The sequence below is a fragment of the Schistocerca nitens genome, chromosome 5, assembly GCF_023898315.1.
Source record: "Schistocerca nitens isolate TAMUIC-IGC-003100 chromosome 5, iqSchNite1.1, whole genome shotgun sequence".
Lineage (NCBI taxonomy): Eukaryota > Metazoa > Arthropoda > Insecta > Orthoptera > Acrididae > Schistocerca > Schistocerca nitens.
The window spans coordinates 769501184-769521902 of NC_064618.1; the positions used below are offsets into that span (position 1 = coordinate 769501184).

General features: G+C 46.6%; 1 protein-coding gene across 1 annotated transcript in view; it reads left to right on the forward strand.

The window, feature by feature from the left end:
- Window positions 1-20719, forward strand: part of LOC126260710 (hemicentin-2) — a 695733-nt gene that overhangs the window by 236493 nt on the left and 438521 nt on the right. Inside the window, exon 2 of the mRNA XM_049958047.1 lies at window positions 13540-13672. Coding sequence (XP_049814004.1) covers window positions 13540-13672 — 133 coding nt within the window. The remainder of the gene's footprint in view (window positions 1-13539; window positions 13673-20719) is intronic.

Consider the following 20719-nt stretch of genomic DNA (forward strand, 5'->3'; position numbering starts at 1 on the left):
TGGTGATCCCTTGATGTCTCAGAACATGTCCTACCAACCAATCCCTTCTTCTAGTCAAGTTGTGCCTCAAACTCCTCTTCTCCCCAATCCTATTCAGTACCTCCTCATTATTTATGTGTTCTACCCATATAATCTCCAGCATTCTTCTGTAGCACCACATTTCGAAAGCTTCTATTCTCTTCTTGTCCAAACTATTTATCGTCCGTGTTTCACTTCCATACAAGGCCACACTCCATACAAAAACTTTCAGAAACGACTTCCTGGCACTTAAATCTATACTCGATGTTAACAAATTTCTCTTCTTCAGAAACGCTTTCCTTGCCATTGCCAGTCTACATTTTATATCTTTTCTACTTCGACCATCATCAGTTATTTTGCTCCCCAAATAGCAAAACTCTTTTACTACTGTAAGTGTCTCATTTCCTAATCAAATTCCCTCAGCATCACCTGATTTAATTTTACTACATTCCATTATCCTCGTTTTGCTTTTGTTGATGTTCATCTTATATCCTCCCTTCAAGACACCATCCATTCCGTTCAACTGCTCTTCCAAGTCCTTTGCTGTCTCTGACAGAATTACAATGTCATCGGCGAACCTCAAAGTTTTTATTTCTTCTCCGTGGATTTTAATACCGACTCCGAATTTTTCTTCTGTTTCGTTTACTGCTTGCTCAATATACAGATTGAAAAAAAGATTCATAAGCACATTTGAATTTGCATTTCCTCGTCATACCCTGCAAAGGTGTTCCCCACTAGTGATAAGTTTGTTCTTTTCTTGCAATTAAGGACTGATACCCAGCTACTACCATATTCACTTACTGGTCGTAATGGTTAGTTAACGAATCTACAACCCGATCATAAAAAGTTCTCTAGGAGTGGCGTTAGGAAATAGATTATGAATGAGTCTGAACACTGCTCTTCCTACCTTGGGCAAGAAAGAGGGAAGTTTCAGAGTACCTGGTTCACTGAGGTCAATTATGTGGGCTTCAAACTGTTGCAACCACTCGAGCCATTCCTCTTCTTGTTCCTTAAACTGGCGGAAAGATGGTATAGCACTCGGAGCTGCTGTAGGTGCCTGCTGTACTGCATTCGTTTGATTCGCCGGGGGCTGTTGTATCGTTTTGAGTAGAGATGCAAACTGTTGCGTCTGAAACTGGAACAACTGCATTAGCTGCATCGTATCTAACGCTGGCAGCTGTCGCGCCCGAGCAGGGCTTGGGAAAGGTAAGGTTGGTATATCGGAAGATGCAAAGGCAATAAGCAGACAAGGTAAGCAAGAAAAATAAGCACAAAAGCAAAGGAAAGCTCTGCAACGCCCAAGTGAAGACACTGATTAACAGAAACACTATAACAGTTTGTTAAAGCAAGGTGATACCCCTGCAAGAGAAGCAAATCTAGAATTAAGGCGCCAGCGAAACAAAAGAAAAGTTCTGGCTGCTAGACACAGGCTTCACGCTATGGAATCTGTGGACCTTTTTGTGGCCAATGTTGTGTTCTGCCTACTCATAGAATACGGGATGCCTAGGAAAACAGCTTTCTCGGATCGTTAGACATCAGTTCAAGCAAATCGTATTAACGAATGTTTATTGCAGTAAGATAAATGACAATATTTAACTTCGGGAATTTACAATGATGTGTAGCAAGCAATTGGTGACAATCAAATAAGAAGTCTCTTCAGTGTATACAACTCGTAATACAAGTGAAACAATACAGTTTATGAGTCACTACTGTAGCGATCGTAGAACTGCTAGTCTTCAACTGGGCTGCTGCCAGGTGGCGCGGCGCTTTATGTCCTCTTCGTGTAGACGCCGCTGCTGCCTCGTTGTCCTAGAGAGGGATCGGTGAGCGTGCTATTCGCCCTCTATGCTCTAACGTTCTTGACCGTCGTGCCGGCGGTTTATTTTACACCAGAACAATTCTGCTCTCGTAAACAGAGGACACGGCCAAGAGGAGCAAATGCTACCCACGTGTAAAACCCGAAGCAAACAGTAGTACTTTACTGATTGGCCACAAACCTGTTACACATAAATCCAGCTAAGTACTGAAATAATTTACCGGGCGCCTAAAATACTAATAAATGATAATGACAAGTAAAGCCTTTGTTTTTTAAGAAAGCAGGAGACTCGGTGCTCATTTTTCCCAAAGGCTTTCATCGCACGCCCACAAGCATATTACAATAACAGAAACATTGAGGAAGTTAGTTCCTAGTCCGGCAACAGCCTCGCAGCAGCACGATACCAAACTGAATGACAATGAACTACTCAACTTGAGGCGGAACGGAGATCCGCAAAAGCGTGTGTGACCCACTAGCACCTAGGCCTCGTGCGATGACGGACGAGCAGTGGAAGTAGAAGGGAAACAGGTCCCTGCCCCGGACCAGCAGAACAGAATGCGTCAACCGCTGCCGATAAAAGATGTTATATACCTAACAACCAACACCAAACAAGTTTGACAGAAACAAATAATCACAGAAGTACTCACATGGCCAATTAAAGATTATTTTGAAGGAAACCAACTATTAATGCTTCAGTATAGGAGCGCCCCGCCCATACACACAGCAAGTCAACCTTCCTAGCAATAACAAGAAACAATGTACAAAGTCATATGAAAGAATAATTACATAACAATTCAAACAAGATTAAGTAAATCAAGGTATACGTCTACTGACGCCTCCTATCGACTAATAGACACTGATTTGGATAAGCACCAAACGGCAGATGGCTGGTTAAAATATACACCTATAACCTGAAGGGCTCATCAACAGTGAGAAAGAGAGTGTGCAAATACAAACACACACAAACACACACACACACACACACACACACACACACACACACATGACCGAAACATACTTACCTTTCGGCTGAGCACACAGAACTTTAGGCCTAATTCAATTAGTCGTCCCACGAAGGGCCTTAAGTTCTACAACAAACAGAAATTACAATCAGTAGTATCAAGTACTCAATGATAACAAACAAAGATTTCAAGTACGAGAATGATATTAAAACGTAATACCATGTCGGTTGCAGGAACCCTCAGATTGACGCACATTGGCCTAAAAGTGGTCACTGGAAGGCATAAAAGAACCAGATTCCTAGCAAGCTCACACCGGGTCAGAATCCTTCAGTACTTACTGAATGGACTTCATACACAATTTCTAATAAATTACAAGGAGGCCAATAGCTTCAGGACACCAGGTAGGCACCGGATAATACTGCCCACCTCCTCATAGCTGCTAACAATTTTTCCAATACATCTCGGCGTATTTAGCACATCATAACTGACTGATGCACTTGGTAACCACGTTGCACGCGACGAGAGCCGCTGCTTGCCCGTTAAACTCATCCGTAGCAACGGTCAACGACCCTGGAAAACGCAGGCCCAGTTGCCCAACGATCAACGGTTACAACTCGCTGCAATCGCCAGGTCACCGAGTACTCAGGCACACCCGTCCAGCTCAGCGTCCAACACACCACTCACAACACAGCCCCAGAGGGAACACATTACCGATGACACGACGAGGGCCATTGTCGATGGGACACTCGCAAAAGTGGCGCTAGTACGAAGTGCATTCAAGTTCTAAGGCCTCCGATTTTTTTTCTAATTAACTACTCACCCGAAATCGATGAAACTGGCGCTACTTCCCGACGTAATCGCCCTGCAGACGTACACATTTTTCACATCGCTGACGCCATGATTCCATGGCAGCGGCGAAGGCTTCTTTAGGAGTCTGTTTTGACCACTGGAAAATCGCTGAGGCAATAGCAGCACGGCTGGTGAATGTGCGGCCACGGAGAGTGTCTTTCATTGTTGGAAAAAGCCAAAAGTCACTAGGAGCCAGGTCAGGTGAGTAGGGAGCATGAGGAATCACTTCAAAGTTGTTATCACGAAGAAACTGTTGCGTAATGTTAGCTCGATGTGCGGGTGCGTTGTCTTGGTGAAACAGCACACGCGCAGCCCTTCCTGGACGCTTTTGTTGCAGTGGTGGAAGGAATTTGTTCTTCAAAACATTTTCATAGGATGCACCTGTTACCGTAGTGCCCTATGGAACGCAATGGGTAAGAATTACGCACTCGCTGTCCCAGAACATGGACACCATCATTTTTTCAGCACTGGCGGCTACCCGAGATTTTTTTGGTGGCGGTGAATCTGTGTGCTTCCATTAAGCTGACTGGCGCTTTGTTTCTGGATTGAAAACTGGCATCCACGTCTCATCCATTGTCACAACCGACGAAAAGAAAGTCCCATTCATGCTGTCGTTGCGCGTCAACATTGCTTGGCAACATGCCACACGGGCAGCCATGTGGTCATCCGTCAGCATTCGTGGCACCCACCTGGATGACACTTTTCGCATTTTCAGGTCGTCAAGCAGGATTGTGTGCACAGAACCCACAGAAATGCCAACTCTGGAGGCGATCTGTTCAACAGTCATTCGGCGATCCCCCAAAACAATTCTCTCCACTTCCTCGATCATATCGTCAGACCAGCTTGTGTGAGCCCGAGGTTGTTTCGGTTTATTGTCACATGATGTTCTGCCCTCATTAAACTGTCGCACCCACGAACGCACTTTCGACACATCCATAACTCCATCATCACATGTCTCCTTCAACTGTCGATGAATTTCAATTGGTTTCACACCACGCAAATTCAGAAAACGAATGATTGCACGCTGTTCAAGTAAGGAAAACGTCGCCATTTTAAGTATTTAAAACAGTTCTCATTCTCGCCGCTGGCGGTAAAATTCCATCTGCCGTACGTTGCTGCCATCTCTGGAACGTATTGACAATGAACGCGGCCTCATTTTAAAACAATGTGCATGTTTCTATCTCTTTCCAGTCCAGAGAAAAAAAATCGGAGGCCTTAGAACAAGAATGCACCTTGTAGGGTTGCGGGGGCGCTCTCGCAGAGGCCGCACGGCTCATTATCTCACGAATGATTTTCCTAGTACCAAATGATCATAAACTGTACATGTAACTAGTAGTACAAATTCGCAACTGAGGCAATCCTGCCTGTGACTTCTGGCCACTCACTTTATCTCTAGCCACCATCAGGGAAGCAGGCGACTGCTAGGGTGCTTAACCACACCATTGCCTGAACTACTGGATCCACGAAGAACCTTTATAACAAAAGTGAAATTGATCAATGGACACAAAAGACGTCATAGATCGTTTCAAACACAGTATTTTCAGCAGCTTTGCAGTCATGTTTTCTCACAGTTCTAAAAGGAAGAGTACTACTACATCTGACAAGATTAATTTTTTTTAAATTTATTTGTGATAAGTTTGTATGGGACGAACCTGCTGAGGTCATCGGTCTCTAGGCTTACGCACTACTTAATCTAACTTAAACTAACTTATGCTGAGGACAACACACACACCCATGCCTGAGGGTGTCTGGCAAGTCAGCCAATTATTATGCTCTATGAGGTGCTATCCAAAATTTTCGGACTCGTGCTGCCATCTGTTGAAAACCTTATCTTTGGACTTATGGTCACCATCAGTTCCCATCTGCACGTACACACCGGTCCCAGCGCTTCTGCCAAGGGTGAAACGTTTTCGGGAAGTCCTGTTCTTTGAGGGTGTTTATCACTGCCAGCGATGTTTCTTGAATCCTCTCTAGGGTGTGGAACCGACAGCCTTTGAAATTGAGTTTCAGTTTTGGGAATAGCGCGAAGTCGCAGAGTGCCATAACCTGGCGAGTACGGAGGGTGGGGTACAACCGCCATGTTGTTTCTGGCCAAAAAGGTCCTGTTGAGCAAGGACGTGTGACAGGGCGCATCGTCGTAATGCAGCAGCCAGTTCCCTTTATGCCAAAGTTCGGACCATCGTCGCCGCACCTTTTCACGGAGCTATCGCAAAATGTCACAGTAGTATGTAGAATTCCCTGTTTGATTGGGTGGGACGAATTCTTCGTGCACAATTCCCTTGGTATCAAAGAAAACGAGGGTCATGCTCTTCACTTTGCTCTCCACCTGTTCCTCTTTTTTGGGTCTTGGAGAACCCGGGCTCGTCCTCTGGGATGATTGTTGCTTTGTCTCTTGGTCATAACCATAAATCCAGCTCTCGTCGCCAGTGTTTAACTGTGACAAGGAGGTTGGATCATCAGATGCGTTCTGACGAAGGTCTGTGCACAATTCGTCATGCTGCGCCTTCTGATCAGCAGTTAAGATCCTTGTCACAAATTTTGCGGTGACACGATGCATGCCAAATTCATCAGTCAACATTCATTGACATGTCCCATAATCAACACCCACTTCATCTGCATGGTCTTGAATAGTTCGACGTCGATCCGCACGAACCAATTGTTGAAGTTCGGCTACAATGTCTGGCGTTGTGCATCTACCAGGTCTTCCAGTGTGAGCATCATCTTCGACGTCTGTAAGGCCGGACCTGAACCGAGCATGCCAGTCAAACACACGCGTATGGCTCATTCTCTGTCCCCGAAACACTTGTTGAATCATTGCAAGGGTCTCCATAGCACTTTTATCGAGATCCGAACAGAATTTGATACACACGCGCTGTTCTGTTCATGGATCCATCGTAAAATCGCCACACACCAAACACAGAGTATTACAGAAATCACTGTGGACGCGCAACACGTCCTCCCAGCTGAGTGCCACTCCGCACACTGACTCATCAGATACGAAGCTCTCGCCACCTAGCAGTGCAAAGATCTACTACTCCTACATTCCAGATGGCAGCACCAGTCACGAAAATTTTGGATTCCACCTCGTACATACAGGGTTGTCAGGCATATTCTGAATATTTTTAAGGGGGTTGCAAGGTAGGTTGTGCTAGAAATACTTGTGAAGAAAAAGGCTGGAATATTTGCGTCGTTTCCGAGTTAATTAGCATTAGTCACGTGCAAATTCAAGCGGCCGCACATACAAATAGTGTTAGTTGTTCCATAGTAAGATGGTAAATTACCCTCACATATCCAATTTTGTTTCGCTGTCTTGTTTGGTTTTATGAAACCAAACGAAGAATGTGTTGGCGACACCATTTCTGGCGGGCCGCTTCAATCTGCGAGCGACTGCCTGACTGGCTAATCTGGACTCTAATTAACACGGAAACGGTCCAACGTATCGAATTTTTTTTTCTGTAAGTGTTATTTCTTAGCACAATCTACCCTGTAGCAACCTTACAAATTTCTAGACCGTTTGTGACCACCATGTACACTCCTGGAAATTGAAATAAGAACACCATGAATTCATTGTCCCAGGAAGGGGAAACTTTATTGACACATTCCTGGGGTCAGATACATCACATGATCACACTGACAGAACCACAGGCACATAGACACAGGAAACAGAGCATGCACAATGTCGGCACTAGTACAGTGTATATCCACCTTTCGCAGCAATGCAGGCTGCTATTCTCCCATGTAGACGATCGTAGAGATGCTGGATGTAGTCCTGTGGAACGGCTTGCCATGCCATTTCCACCTGGCGCCTCAGTTGGACCAGCGTTCGTGCTGGACGTGCAGACCGCGTGAGACGACGCTTCATCCAGTCCCAAACATGCTCAATGGGGGACAGATCCGAAGATCTTGTTGGCCGGGGTAGTTGACTTACACCTTCTAGAGCACGTTGGGTGGCACGGGATACATGCGGACGTGCATTGTCCTGTTGGAACAGCAAGTTCCCTTGCCGGTCTAGGAATGGTAGAACGATGGGTTCGATGACGGTTTGGATGTACCGTGCACTATTCAGTGTCCCCTCGACGATCACCAGTGGTGTACGGCCAGTGTAGGAGATCGCTCCCCACACCATGATGCCGGGTGTTGGCCCTGTGTGCCTCGGTCGTATGCAGTCCTGATTGTGGCGCTCACCTGCACGGCGCCAAACACGCATACGACCATCATTGGCACCAAGGCAGAAGCGACTCTCATCGCTGAAGACAACACGTCTCCATTCGTCCCTCCATTCACGCCTGTCGCGACACCACTGGAGGCGGGCTGCACGATGTTGGGGCGTGAGCGGAAGACGGCCTAACGGTGTGCGGGACCGTAGCCCAGCTTCATGGAGACGGTTGCGAATGGTCCTCGCCGATACCCCAGGAGCAACAGTGTCCCTAATTTGCTGGGAAGTGGCGGTGCGGTCCCCTACGGCACTGCGTAGGATCCTACAGTCTTGGCGTGCATCCGTGCGTCGCTGCGGTCCGGTCCCAGGTCGACGGGCACGTGCACCTTCCACCGACCACTGGCGACAACATCGATGTACTGTGGAGACCTCACGCCCCACGTGATGAGCAATTCGGCGGTACGTCCACCCGGCCTCCCGCATGCCCACTATACGCCCTCGCTCAAAGTCCGTCAACTGCACATACGGTTCACGTCCACGCTGTCGCGGCATGCTACCAGTGTTAAAGACTGCGATGGAGCTCCGTATGCCACGGCAAACTGGCTGACACTGACGGCGGCGGTGCACAAATGCTGCGCAGCTAGCGCCATTCGACGGCCAACACCGCGGTTCCTGGTGTGTCCGCTGTGCCGTGCGTGTGATCATTGCTTGTACAGCCCTCTCGCAGTGTCCGGAGCAAGTATGGTGGGTCTGACACACTGGTGTCAATGTGTTCTTTTTTCCATTTCCAGGAGTGTATATCGTAGAAATGCCCTATTTGGAAAGTACGAATTTGCAATTGTAGGAATTTTTAAAATTTTAATGAAATTGCCAATAAACTGTAAAAAAGATATTTTACAATATTGCTTCATATGATGGAATTAGAGAGTGAGCAAAAATAAGAAGGATCTTCAAAGAAACACACAAATGCGGGAACTGGGCAGTTTTTCCTCTAATTAATTGTGTTCCTCTGTAAGTGTTATGGGACATTTGAAAAGTGTTTCATAAAAGTCACTGCATCGTGCAGAAATTTGTTGTGCAAGCTTTTGTAGATCCTTTACTTTTGTCCTCGTTTTTGGATCACTACTAGTGTTGTATGCCTTCTCGTGAGGTATACTCGAGGGGAAATTGTAGGATGTATAAGAAATCGCGTACCTGGCTAGAAAATCAATGTACTCAAAAACAACAACCTTTCATGCCATCTTCAGGCCTAATGGCCATAAACTAGAAATAATAAGTGATGCAGTACAGTTCGTTGAGGTATCAGTCACATTCCACTTTGTCTGTATACCGTTTTTTCTATCTTTGGCTTATCTAATTTGGTTGATGCTCCATAAACAGATTATGAGCACACATTTTCCTTGAGCATAGTCACAGCTAGATGATGAGAATGGCATGTGACAGTGTAACATCAGTACGTATGTGAAAGATTCCAGCGACGCAGAGTACACATTCAGTTCCGTGAATAGAAATTGAAGATATAATTGACTTTGACAAGAGCTGGACTATGATGACGAAGCACGTAATAAAATGGCAGCTATGAGGATGTAATGAGATTCATCTCTTTATGCAGAATTATCGGCGTCAGTACCCATAGAATAAGGTGGGAATGATTATGGGATTAGCAGTCATTCACGAAATGTTACGTCAGTTGATAACTCTGCTGGTATTTAAAGTAAGTGACAGCATGTAGCCCAAAAGACTGAAAACGATGGCGAGGGCGTGGTTCTGGGTGCATGGTACTTCACATGTTGTCTTGTGGCAACATACGCTTCCCTGTGTGGACTCGCATTCGGGAGGATGACGGTTGAAACCCACGTACGGGCATTCTGATTTAGGTTTTCCGTGATTTCCCTAAATTTGCTTCAGTAAAATGCCGGGATGGTCCCTTTGAAAGGGTACGGCCGATTTCCTTCCCCATCCTTCCCTGATCCGAAGGGACTGATGATCTCGCTGTTTGGTCCTCTCCCCCAAATCAACCATCCATCAGCTTCCCTGGGCAGCCTGCATCCACGTATCCCAAAGTTCACATAACGTCGTCATAATTACTACAAATGATGGAAGCGATTTCACAACTCTACAATAACTTTATTATGTGAGATATTTTCACAATGCTTTGCACACACATACAAAAACTCAAAAAGTTTTTTTAGGCATTCACAAATGTTCGATATGTGCCCCTTTAGTGATTCGGCAGACATGAAGCCGATAATCAAGTTCCTCTCACACTCGGCGCAGCATGTCCCCATCAATGAGTTCGAAAGCATCGTTGATGCGAGCTCGCAGTTCTGGCACGTTTCTTGGTAGAGAAGGTTTAAACACTGAATCTTTCACATAACCCCACAGAAAGAAATCGCATGGGGTTAAGTCGGGAGAGCGTGGAGGCCATGACATGAATTGCTGATCATGATTTCCACCACGACCGATCCATCGGTTTTCCAATCTCCTGTTTAAGAAATGCCGAACATCATGATGGAAGTGCGGTGGAGCACCATCCTGTTGAAAGATGAAGTCGGCGCTGTCGGTCTCCAGTTGTGGCATGAGCCAATTTTCCAGCATGTCCAGATACACGTGTCCTGTAACGTTTTTTTCGCAGAAGAAAAAGGGGCCGTAAACTTTAAACTGTGAGATTGCACAAAACGGGTTAACTTTTGGTGAATTGCGAATTTGATGCACGATTGCGTGAGGATTCTACACCGCCCAGATTCGCACATTGTGTCTGTTCACTTCACCATTAAGAAAAAATGTTGCTTCATCACTGAAAACAAGTTTCGCACTGGACGCATCCTCTTCCATGAGCTGTTGCAACCGCGCCAAAATTCAAAGCGTTTGACTTTGTCATCGGGTGTCAGGGCTTGTAGCAATTAAAACGTTAAGGCTTCTGCTTTAGCCTCTTCCGTAAGATTTTCCAAACCGTCGGCTGTGGTACGTTTAGCTCCCTGCTTGCTTTATTCGTCGACTTCCCCGGCCTATGCGTGAAACTTGCCCGCACGCGCTCAACCGTTCCTTCGCTCACTGCAGGCCGACCCGTTGATTTCCCCTTACAGAGGCATCCAGAAGCTTTAAACTACGCATACCATCGGCGAATGGAGTTAGCAGTTGGTGGATCTTTGTTGAACTTCGTCCTGAAGTGTCGTTGCACTGTTATGACTGACTGAAGTGAGTGCATTTCAAGCACGACATACGCTTTCTCGGCTCCTGTCGCCATTTTGTCTCACTGCGCTCTCGAGCGCTCTGGCGGCAGAAACCTGAAGTGCGGCTTCAGCCGAACAAAACTTTATGAGTTTTTCTACGTATCTGTAGTGTGTCGTGACCATATGTCAATGAATGGAGCTACAGTGAATTTATGAAATCGCTTCAATCATTTGTAATAGCCCTGTACAACAGCAGGGCCTCTAACCCACAGGAGAAATTTGCACCTTCAGCGTTATTCGAGGCTCCTGCTCCTTCATCTCAACTAGTCAAGCTACTAACAGCATTGTGGGAGAAGAACCATTATCTTCAAAAGATGTAGCTGAAGAACAGTGCAAATCCGTAACGCCAGGGTCCAGTACCATTTCTCAGCATGACGCTCTCAAGGACATTTTGCCAAGTGCAGAGAAAAAAATTATCGTCTCGGAAGAGGAAAACAGAGACATCAGCTAGACTCACTTCAGATGAAAACCTGGAAAACCTCCGCAGCAAGAGAAAACTTTGTCAACAGGGCACAATGAAAGCAATGATCAAATCCAGCAAGAAAAATAAACAGAAATGTGCGTCTGGTAGTAATGATGAAAGAAGTGTACCAAACTTAAATTCGCTAGGAGACAACGATAATAATTGTGGATTTTGTTTATTGAATTATTATAGTGCAGAATCAGTAGCCAAGGGTGACTGGATTGGCAGCCAGAAATGCAGTGTTTGTTACCTCGAAGTATGCGTTGGTGCCCGAGGGAAAAAGTGCTTTTTATGTGGAAGATGACAGTGATCAAAACTGTACCAGGAAGAGATCACAATTGTAGCTGGTGTGGTACATTTTTGATCGATTTCTCTCAATTCTGTAACCTTTTTTTGTGTTTATACTAACATTTGTAGTTGCGTGATATTTGTGTTAGATATTCATTAAACATCCAAGAACAAATGCCATAGTTAAATTAATTTCTTTTCTCAGTATATTTCCAGTTACAATAACATTTGTCCGAAATGATCGCAATTGCACCACCTATGTATAAAAAGATGCATTTCTGCAGAAAATAACATTTCATCTCAGTACTTCTTCTCCTACCTTCCAAACTTTACAGAAGCTCTCCTGCGAACCTTGCAGAACTAGCACACCTGAGAGAAAGGATATTGCGGAGACATGGCTTAGCCAAAGCCTGGGGGATGTTTCCAGAATGAGATTTTATATCCACATCTGCATCTACATTTATACTCCGCAAGCCATCCAACGATGTGTGGCGGAGGGCACTTTACGTGCCACTGTCATTACCTCCCTTTCCTGTTCCAGTCGCGTATGGTTCGCAGGAAGAACGACTGCCGGAAAGCCTCCGTGCGCGCTCGAATCTTTCTAGTTTTACATTCGTGATCTTCTCGGGAGGTATAAGTAGGGGGAAGCAATATATTCCATACCTCATCCAGAAACGCACCCTCTCGAAAACTGGACAGCAAGCTACGTCGCGATGCAGAGCGCCTCTCTTGCAGAGTCTGCCACTTGAGTTTGCTTAACTTCTCCGTAACGCTATCACGCTTACCAAATAACCCTGTGACGAAACGCGCCCCTCTTCATTGGATCTTCTCTGTCTCCTCTGTCAACCCGACCTGGTACGGATCCCACACTGATGAGCAATACTCAAGTATAGGTCGAACGAGTCTTTTGTAAGCCACCTCCTTTGTTGATGGACTACATTTTCTAAGGACTCTCCCAATGAATCTCAACCTGGCATCCGCCTTACCAACAATTAATTTTATATGATGATTCCACTTCAAATCGTTCCGCACGCATACTGCCAGATATTTTACAGAAGTAACTGCTACCAGTGTTTGTTCCGCTATCATATAATCATACAATAAAGGATCCTTCTTTCTATGTATTCGCAATACATTACATTTCTCTATGTTAAGGGTCAGTTGTCAATCCCTGCACCAAGTGCCTATCCGCTGCAGATGATCCTGCATTTCACTGCAATTTTTTAATGCTGCAACGTCTCTGTATACTACAGCATCATCCGCGAAAAGCCGCACTCTGCAGTGGAGTGTGCGCTGATATGAAACTTCCTGGCAGATTAAAACTATGTGCCGGACCCACACTCGAAGTCGGGTCCTTTGCCTTTCGCGGGCAAGTGCTCTACCATCTCAGCTACCTAAGCACGACTCACGCCCCGTCCTCACAGCTTTACTTCTGCCAGTACCTCGTCTACTACCTTCCAAACTTTACAGAGGGTCTCCTGCGAACCTTGCAGAACTAGCAGTCCTGAGAGAAAGGATATTGCGGAGACATGGCTTAGCCACTTGCCCGCGAAATGCAAAGGGCCCGAGTTCGAGTCTCGGTCCGGCACATAGTTTTAATCTGCCAGGGAGTTTCGTATCAGCGCGCACTCCGCTGCAGAGTGAAAATCTCATTCTGGAGTTCATCTCGACAGTGTTTCTAATCTGTAACTACGTATACCCGCATCGAGCCGACGGTAACGTAAGGCGCCTCTGTTGCTGTTCCCGGGACGCAGTGCCGCTGTTCAACGTGACGGCGGTGGCGGGCGAGTCGGCGCGGCTGCCCTGCGACATCTCGACGCCGGAGCTGGGCGACGCCGTGCTGCTGGTGCTCTGGTACCGCGAGGACCTGGGAACGCCCGTCTACAGGTAGGCGGCCGCCACTCACCTCACTACGACAACACAGTACCACGCTCACAGAACATTTGCAGAGGTTACAAGCACCTACAGTCACATCTACACTCGCCCACCTACCTTCATCCGACTTCGGATACCAGTAACTTGCCAACTTTTCCCTCCTTCCTGCCCATTCACTGATTGTGTGTAAGAAAATTGACTGCCGTCAAAGTTCAGTGTGGGCTGTGATGCTTTTTGACGTGGTCATTTCGCGAGACACCCTGATAATCTAAAGCAGGCTAGTCCAAACTGGGGAGCTAGTGCCCGCGATCTCCCGCGGCCAGCGCCCCGGGCGAATTCGTATGTTGCTGCAGTGGCAGAGCTGCGCCGCTCAGCTGGCCGTGCGGACCGCCCGACCGCCCGTCGCGCCTCTCGACCTTATACCATTGTAGGACACAACCACGGGTTTGGATATTTTGCTAGCCGTGGGAAACGTGGTAGAGTCAATGGATTTAAAATAGGAACGTCTGACCAGTGGAACAACGGGTGGAGCCCCTGCGCTACGAGGGATACGCACTGGATTCCTGGGTTACGTTAGGTCAAAAGTGGCTGAAGTCGGCTGTTCCTTATTCGCGGCCGTTCATTGTCTGATATACCAGGAGGAACTTTGTGCGAAGTTTGTCAACATAAAATATGTTATCGACACAGTTCTTCGAACGATTAATTATCTTCGATAGCATGGGCCCAAACATCTCCAATTTAAAGAATTTATGTCTGATATCGAAGCGGAATAGCCGGACATCCCCTACCACACCGAAGTAAGATAGCTGAGCAGAGGAAAGGTGCGTCATCGGTTTTTCTCCTTCAAGGGTGAAATAAATACCTTTTTGAAATGAAAGGACGTCCAGAAGAATTACTTTGTAATCCTAAGTGGGTGGCGAATTTGGCTTTTTTGAGTGACCTTACTGGTCATTTAAATACTTTGAACATTTCACTCCAAGGCGAAAATCACTCTGTTGCTGATTTGGTGCAGACGATTCAAGCACTTTGAAACAAAAAATAAAAAAAAAATAAAAACTTATTTTGTGGGGAAAACAGTTGCGCGAGAAGAATTGTGGACACTTTCCTGCACTAGACAGTGTTAACGACAATGTGGATTTTTCAGATTATGTCCAAATCATTTGCGAATTACAAGTACAGCTTGAAAACAGATTTTTGAGGATAAGTGAGCTACAACGGGCGTTATATACACACCTGGAAATTGAAATAAGAACACCGTGAATTCATTGTCCCAGGAAGGGGAAACTTTATTGACACATTCCTGGGGTCAGATACATCACATGATCACACTGACAGAACCACAGGCACATAGACACAGGCAACAGAGCATGCACAATGTCGGCACTAGTACAGTGTATATCCACCTTTCGCAGCAATGCAGGCTGCTATTCTCCCATGGAGACGATCGTAGAGATGCTGGATGTAGTCCTGTGGAACGGCTTGCCATGCCATTTCCACCTGGCGCCTCAGTTGGACCAGCGTTCGTGCTGGACGTGCAGACCGCGTGAGACGACGCTTCATCATGTCCCAAACATGCTCAATGGGGGACAGATCCGGAGATCTTGCTGGCCAGGGTAGTTGACTTACACCTTCTAGAGCACGTTGGGTGGCACGGGATACATGCGGACGTGCATTGTCCTGTTGGAACAGCAAGTTCCCTTGCCGGTCTAGGAATGGTAGAACGATGGGTTCGATGACGGTTTGGATGTACCGTGCACTATTCAGTGTCCCCTCGACGATCACCAGTGGTGTACGGCCAGTGTAGGAGATCGCTCCCCACACCATGATGCCGGGTGTTGGCCCTGTGTGCCTCGGTCGTATGCAGTCCTGATTGTGGCGCTCACCTGCACGGCGCCAAACACGCATACGACCATCATTGGCACCAAGGCAGAAGCGACTCTCATCGCTGAAGACGACACGTCTCCATTCGTCCCTCCATTCACGCCTGTCGCGACACCACTGGAGGCGGGCTGCACGATGTTGGGGCGTGAGCGGAAGACGGCCTAACGGTGTGCGGGACCGTAGCCCAGCTTCATGGAGACGGTTGCGAATGGTCCTCGCCGATACCCCAGGAGCAACAGTGTCCCTAATTTGCTGGGAAGTGGCGGTGCGGTCCCCTACGGCACTGCGTAGGATCCTACGGTCTTGGCGTGCATCCGTGCGTCGCTGCGGTCCGGTGCCAGGTCGACGGGCACGTGCACCTTCCGCCGACCACTGGCGACAACATCGATGTACTGTGGAGACCTCACGCCCCACGTGTTGAGCAATTCGGCGGTACGTCCACCCGGCCTCCCGCATGCCCACTATACGCCCTCGCTCAAAGTCCGTCAACTGCACATACGGTTCACGTCCACGCTGTCGCGGCATGCTACCAGTGTTAAAGATTGCGATGGAGCTCCGTACGCCACGGCAAACTGGCTGACACTGGCGGCAGCGGTGCACAAATGCTGCGCAGCTAGCGCCATTCGACGGCCAACACCGCGGTTCCTGGTGTGACCGCTGTGCCGTGCGTGTGATCATTGCTTGTACAGCCCTCTCGCAGTGTCCGGAGCAAGTATGGTGGGTCTGACACACCGGTGTCAATGTGTTCTTTTTTCCATTTCCAGGAGTGTATATTTGTTCTCCCGTTTTCCCTTCAGACAGAGAACGTCTCATAAGTGCTTCAACTAGAGCTGATTGACCTGCAGTGCGATATACGCCTGAAGAACCGCTTTCTTATGAGTAAAGCTTTGGATGACTTTTACAGATGTCTTCCACGAGAGAAATGTCCTCTTTTGCACAAGCACGCGGCCAAATTTCTCTCAATGTTTGCTTCTACGTATATTTCTGAGCGCTTTTACTCTCTTTTAAAGCTTCCTAAAACTAAGAACCGTTCATTACTTGGCGATAAAAATTTGACTAATTCTTTGAGGTTAGCAGTCTCTCGAAATATTGTACCAAACCCAGACAAAATAATTTCCTCGAAAAAGAAAAACGTGTAAAATGTTAATTGTTTTCTTTAACAATGTTGACTGTAAGAATTAAAGAGCTTTATAACCGTAATTCTATTTTTTAATAAGTTTTCAAACTTGGTCAGTTACAATTATTACGTCTAAACTCTGGAAAGGGATACAAAAAACTGTAGCACGAAGTATAACAAAAGATATTTACTTGTAACTACTAACAGTAAGAATGAGACACTATATCCCCTACATAAAACTATTTCTAAAATAGAATATATTGTTTACGTTGGATCAGACCGCGGGAAGTCCAGCGCAGAGCAGTGCTGTGCCTTCTCACTCTCTCCGCAGCTAAATCTCTCTCTCTCTCTCTCTCTCTCTCTCTCTCTCTCTCTCTCTCGTTCGCTCCTGTGGCGACACTAGCGACACACGGTCACGGACGGGGCGCTGAACTACATTGCGTTGCGCCCGCGGGGGTCGGGCGCGCCCGCCAGGAGCAGTTCTTGGATGAGCCTGATCTAAAGCATTATGACCACTGCCCGCCGGCCGGTGTGGCCGAGCGGTTCTAGGCACTACAGTCTGAAACCGCGCGACTGCTAAGATCGCAGGTTCGAATCCTGCCTCGGGCATGGATATGTGTGATGTCCTTACGTTAGTTGGGTTTAAGTATTTCTAAGTTCTAGGGGACTGATGACCTCTGAAGTTAAGTCCCATAGTGCTCAGAGTTATTTGAACCATTTTTTGACCACTGCCCACCGTGGAATTTGATGCCGCTAGTGGCGCGGTGGCACGCGTCGCAGTAACAGAATCTTGTGAACGGAGCAGTCACGAACGAGTGATCACCCTGGCGAAAATATGGGCAACAAATGTAGAAAAACATTGAGATAAGCGACTTTGACAAAAGGCAGATTATTATTAAATGTTGAAATGTGTCTGAAACCTTATGGGACTTAACTGCTAATGTCATCAGTCCCTAAGCTTACACACTACTTAACCTAAATTGTCCTAAGGACAAACACACACACCCATGCCGGAGGGAGGACTCGAACCTCCGCCGGGACCAGCCGCACAGGATTATTATTACGCAGGGCTTCTGAACGAGTATCTCCAAGACGGAAAGAGATAGGACAGTGAACCAACCACTAAGCGCTGAATGGTTGGACGTCCACGACTATTTACAGAACGTGGGGTTTGGAGGCTTGTCTGCTCTGTAATGTACGTTCCGTGGTATATAAGAAACTATCAGCCTCGTTTGCGGCAATGAAACCAACCTTTACCTATGTCTCAGCCCAAATAATTGAGCCTTCTTCAGATGATGTACCTCTGTATCGCGTAGCGAAATTGACCTCTGTCGGTCGATAGAGTATAAGGGCGACGAAAGGGCGTTGCACGTCCGCTCACGTAGTTACCATATTTTTTACACGTAAAACATAATTTGACCTATGCTGGTCATTTGCTATTACATGGCGATGGAGTGGCGTTGTCCGTTCACTCACGCGTTATTTTTAGTAATAAGATAAAATATTAGTCTTGATAATATTCTTCATTCAATGTGTGTCAGCAATAAGAAGTATATCTACATCAACTGATAAAAACACCATTTCGACTATCTGTGTACAAGTTAACTGAGATGATCGCATTATGGCGTTTACATACCTCAGTTTCGCTGTTTTATGCCCTGTGTCATCTTTCATTAATAACGATGGGTGCGTTATGCAGCATTCGTTGTGAAAGGGCCGATATATTCTAATAGTGTAAGTCGGGGTAGTGTGTTCGGACTTGCATAAATCCATGCATGGTTTGTTACATTTTAGTCATAACCTGGCGCAGAGGATTTATGTTTAAGATTTTCAACCTTTCTATAAGTTATTTGTTTTAAGATATAACTGCTTTGGTCTTTTATCATTGACAGTCATGGTCTCAGTTAGACATGCTCAATGTTCCCCGCCATGTTGGTTTGCAGCTCGTTATCTAGTCCTACTTAGTTTCACGTGAACTCCCGAGGCCCACCGCACGGCGTCCATGGAGAGGGGTGCACGCCGGAGCTTAAGTTAAGTCTTGGTGTTTGCTTAGTACTTATGTACCGCCTTTTTAAAACGTGACTACGCCTATTCCGGCCTTTTTTAGTTTTATTTCTAGACCATGCCCCCTTAGACAAATTATAGATTGAGGTATATCCTCTGAAGAAGGCTCAATTATTTGGGCTGAAACCTAGGTAAAGGTTGGTTTCATTAGCGCAATCGAGGCTGATAGTTTCTCATATATTAGATTATCACGATTCCTGACTGTGCTGCAATGTTTAAAGTACAAAAATACTTTACATGGTGATCTGTGGCATGTCTGGCGAAAGAGCACAATGCTGGTGCACTCGCAAGAGTTTCGCAGCACACCGTTCATCATACATTGTTGAACTAAGAGTTCCGCAGCATACCACCTGTACATGTCGACATGTTTGCGGTAGCGTTCTCGCTTCCCACGTCCGGGTTCCCGTGTTCGATTCCCGGCGGGGTCAGGGATTTTCTCTTTCTCGTGATGACTGGGTGTTGTGTGCTGTCCTTAGGTTAGTTAGGTTTAAGTAGCTCTAAGTTCTAGGGGACTGATGACCATAGATGTTAAGTCCCATAGTGCTCAGAGCCATTTGTACCATTTTTTTGTCGACATGTTGACCAAACGACATGGTCAGTTACGACTGCAGTGGGCAGCGGACCATCGAGCTTCGACCGACGGTCAGTGGAAACGTGTGGGCTCTTCGGCTGAATTACATTTTTGCTACACAACGATGGTCGTCTCCACAAACGCCGTCGTCGAGGTGAACGGCAGCTCGCAACGTGCAGCGCGCCTTGGACGCAGGTTGTTGGGAGCAGTATTGTACTACGGGATACATTCTACTGCACTTGCATGTGACCTGTGGTAGCAATCAAGACACATTGACAGCTTCGTACATGCCTGATAACTTCCCCGACAGCGATGCCATCTTTTACTAGTGAAGTCGTCTGTGTCTCGCAGCCAGAACTGTGCTACAGTGGTCTGAGGAGCATTATACTCAACTCACGCTGATATCTCGCCAACGAAATTCGCCTGATGTGATTCCTACGGAACCCATTTGGGTCACTGTCAGGCGCTATAACCAACTAGGCAAATAAGCGGCACGTTATTTGCGCTAATTATGTAACCAGTGCGTGGGCATCTAATGCCACATATCTCCACGAACCTACCAACAAACTGTCGGATCCCTGATACGCAGAATCGGTAATGTATTTCGTCCCAAAGGCGGACAAACACGCTATTAAGCAGGTGATTATAATGTTTTGTCTGATCAGTGTACGTGGGAGGCAGTGATATTTTGCCGGTCTCTCCCTTCAGCGAACGCTCCCGAAATGTACACACTGCACCTGCCCCTGTTGCACAACACCTAAATCTCAGTCCAGCATCTGCTTTCTCTACACTTTGGTTTATGTGGTCATTCCACTTTCGGTAGTCCAGATGTTCCCTGTGAACTGTGTACTGCTATAGCACTGGCTTCTTCGTTTATTTATGCACAGTACGTTACGTATATCTCCGTTCGAGCTGCCAGCCCCTGAGTCAATCGTCGAAGTTCAGTTGTCCTTCTTGTACTATTTTGCTACAATTTGCATCTGCACTAGTCTCACAATCTTCGAACAGCCTGAAACGCCTTCCAATACGTTCCACAATGCAATATGTAGACAATGACGGCCCTGTAACAAACATTTGAAAACACTTTAACACTCTTGATATTTTGTTCCGTTAAGATTGAAACTCTGTCTTCTGTGTGACAGCAAATCTGGAATCCAATCACAAACCTACACTCCTGGAAATTGAAATAAGAACACCGTGAATTCATTGTCCCAGGAAGGGGAAACTTTATTGACACATTCCTGGGGTCAGATACATCACATGATCACACTGACAGAACCACAGGCACATAGACACAGGCAACAGAGCATGCACAATGTCGGCACTAGTACAGTGTATATCCACCTTTCGCAGCAATGCAGGCTGCTATTCTCCCATGGAGACGATCGTAGAGATGCTGGATGTACTCCTGTGGAACGGCTTGCCA